This window comes from Ceratosolen solmsi, unplaced genomic scaffold (genome assembly GCF_000503995.2).
Source record: "Ceratosolen solmsi marchali unplaced genomic scaffold, CerSol_1.0 scaffold8, whole genome shotgun sequence".
Classification (NCBI taxonomy): Eukaryota; Metazoa; Arthropoda; class Insecta; order Hymenoptera; family Agaonidae; genus Ceratosolen; species Ceratosolen solmsi.
The window spans coordinates 872916-874914 of record NW_011948439.1 but is presented as its reverse complement, the minus strand read 5'-3'; the positions used below and the strand labels follow the sequence as shown (position 1 = coordinate 874914).

Genomic DNA, 1999 nt, shown 5'->3' with positions numbered 1-1999 from the left:
ACCGCGAGCGAGTAACAGGTCTCGACTTTGCCGTTCTTGTTGTTATTGTTGAAACAGGAGTCGACCGAGGCGGCCCGGTCGCGCTTCAGCTCTGGCACCGTGAGGAAGATATCGCGTACGACGAGGCCAGCTGCCGCGCAGCCCCGCTCACTATCGTCGTTCTCGTCCTCGTCTTCGTCCTCGTCGGGGCTGCTCTGGCCAATCTCGGGCCCGAGGACGGCCGGCAGCTCCGGCGGGAAGGTCGTCAGAGCTTCCTGACGCGAGAGTGATCGTCGTCGCTGACGGTTCGCGGGCAAAAGCTCGCAGCACCGGGATTCGCTGGCCTCGGAACCGTCGGCCTCGGACTCGGTGCTCGGCCGCTCGCACGTTGTGCTTAGGGTCACGCGGATCTCGGGACTACCCTCGCGGCGCGAGCAATCGCTCCCATCCTCCTCCGGATCATCGCCAGCCTGCTGCACGACCACAAAGTAATATGTGTTCTCGTTGTCACGCTCCAGCTGGAGGGCCGGACGACCGCCAAGCTCCGCGCACTCATCGTCGTAATCCCGCGGTTCGCCCAATCGTTCCCATTGCTGCCGCTGCTGTTGCTGACGTTTCTGCTGTTGTTGCTGTTGTTGCCGTGGCTGCCCTTGCCCCGCCTCGGCCTCACCATCATTGTTCTTATCCGTGTGTTTACCGTCGTTGTCATTCTTGCGGTCAACGGCGTCGCCGTAGGCGCCGTTGTCATTGTCGACATCGTGCTTCCTATATTCGTAGTTCTTAACGATAACGTCGTGGCCGTCATTGTCGTCGTCATTATCGTGGTTGTCTTCGTTATTATCCGCGTACCCGTCGCCGTCGTCGTCGTCATCCTCGTTGTCGTCGTCGTCGTCGCCATCGTCGCCCTCATCGTCATTGTTATCGTCGTCGTCGTCGTCTTCGTCATCGTCGTCATCGTCATCGTCGTCGTCGTCCTCATCGTCCTCGTCATCTTCCTCGTCATCGTCATCGTCGTCGTCATCGTCTTCCTCTTCCCAAAAATCATCGAGCCCAAGGGCCGCCCGATACTCGTCGAGGCAAGCGCAGTGCCAACAACTGTAGGCCTGCGCGGGTGGATTCTCGCGCTCGGCGCTGCTCCTCCAGCGGGATACGTAGCCGGCGGCGCCGGCGCCGCCGACCGTCGAGGCCGATCTATCGAGGAGGCCGGGTCCGGTCGCGATCGTGCCCGTAGCCGTGCGCTCCGAGACGTCGAAGCTCTTGGAGCGCTGGCCCGTCTGAAGTTGGGGTATGCGCAAGGTGCTGCTACTTGGCTTCCTAATGGCTCCGTCGATCACCTGGGAACGCCCTGGCGAGTACGAGGAGGACGAGGAGCAGGTCGTCGTGGCTGCGGCAGCGGCTGCGGTAAGGCTGCTGCTCGTAGCCATGGCGATGGTCGCGATGGATCGGAACTCCGCGTTCGCCTTGGACTCCTGGCGCTGCGCCTCCAGCTGAATCTCGTCGAACGAAGCCGAGCGCACCTGCTTGGGCACCTCGAGGCTCGACTGGGACTTCATTTCGGCGCCGGTCGGCGTGCGCGACCTCTTGAACGTCGAGCGCAGCCTCTGCATGTCCACTAGCTCGAGGGCCGGTGGCCGGTGCTTGGCCCCGCTTCCGGGCACGTCGTACCACCAGCCCCGCTGACGCTGCTGCCGCGCCCGGGCGCAGGCCGGCGATTTGGGCCGCGGCCCATCCTCCGGCTCGGGGGTCGTCCGCGGCCCGCCACCGCGGCCCGCGACTCCTCGCGCACGTGCGACCGCACGCACGCGCGACGCTGGCGATGACGGTAACGGCGGTGGGATCGATCGGGGGTCGCGCGGCCGAGCGACCACGGGACCTGGAGCTGGAAGCACGGTGCCGAAGCGGCACCGCGATTGCGCTCCCGGCTGTTTGGATGCTGCCTCGGCTTCGTGATCAGCTGCTGATGCTCGGGTCGAGTAGCGACCCGGGGGCGACTGTCGAGAGCCTGGCTTCCTTCCGCGGC

The 1999-nt window shown here is 64.7% G+C and overlaps 1 protein-coding gene across 1 annotated transcript in view; it reads right to left on the bottom strand.

The window, feature by feature from the left end:
• Nucleotides 1–1727, bottom strand: part of rdgA (retinal degeneration A) — a 23263-nt gene extending 21536 nt beyond the window's left edge. The window contains exons 1-2 of the mRNA XM_011503713.1: nt 939–1727; nt 1–851 (exon numbers count right to left, since the gene is read on the bottom strand). The exon at nt 1–851 is cut by the window's left edge and continues 129 nt beyond it. Of these exons, the coding sequence (XP_011502015.1) occupies nt 1–851; nt 939–1586 (1499 nt within the window). The 5' untranslated portion in view covers nt 1587–1727. The remainder of the gene's footprint in view (nt 852–938) is intronic.
• Between the last annotated feature and the right edge of the window lie 272 nt (nt 1728–1999).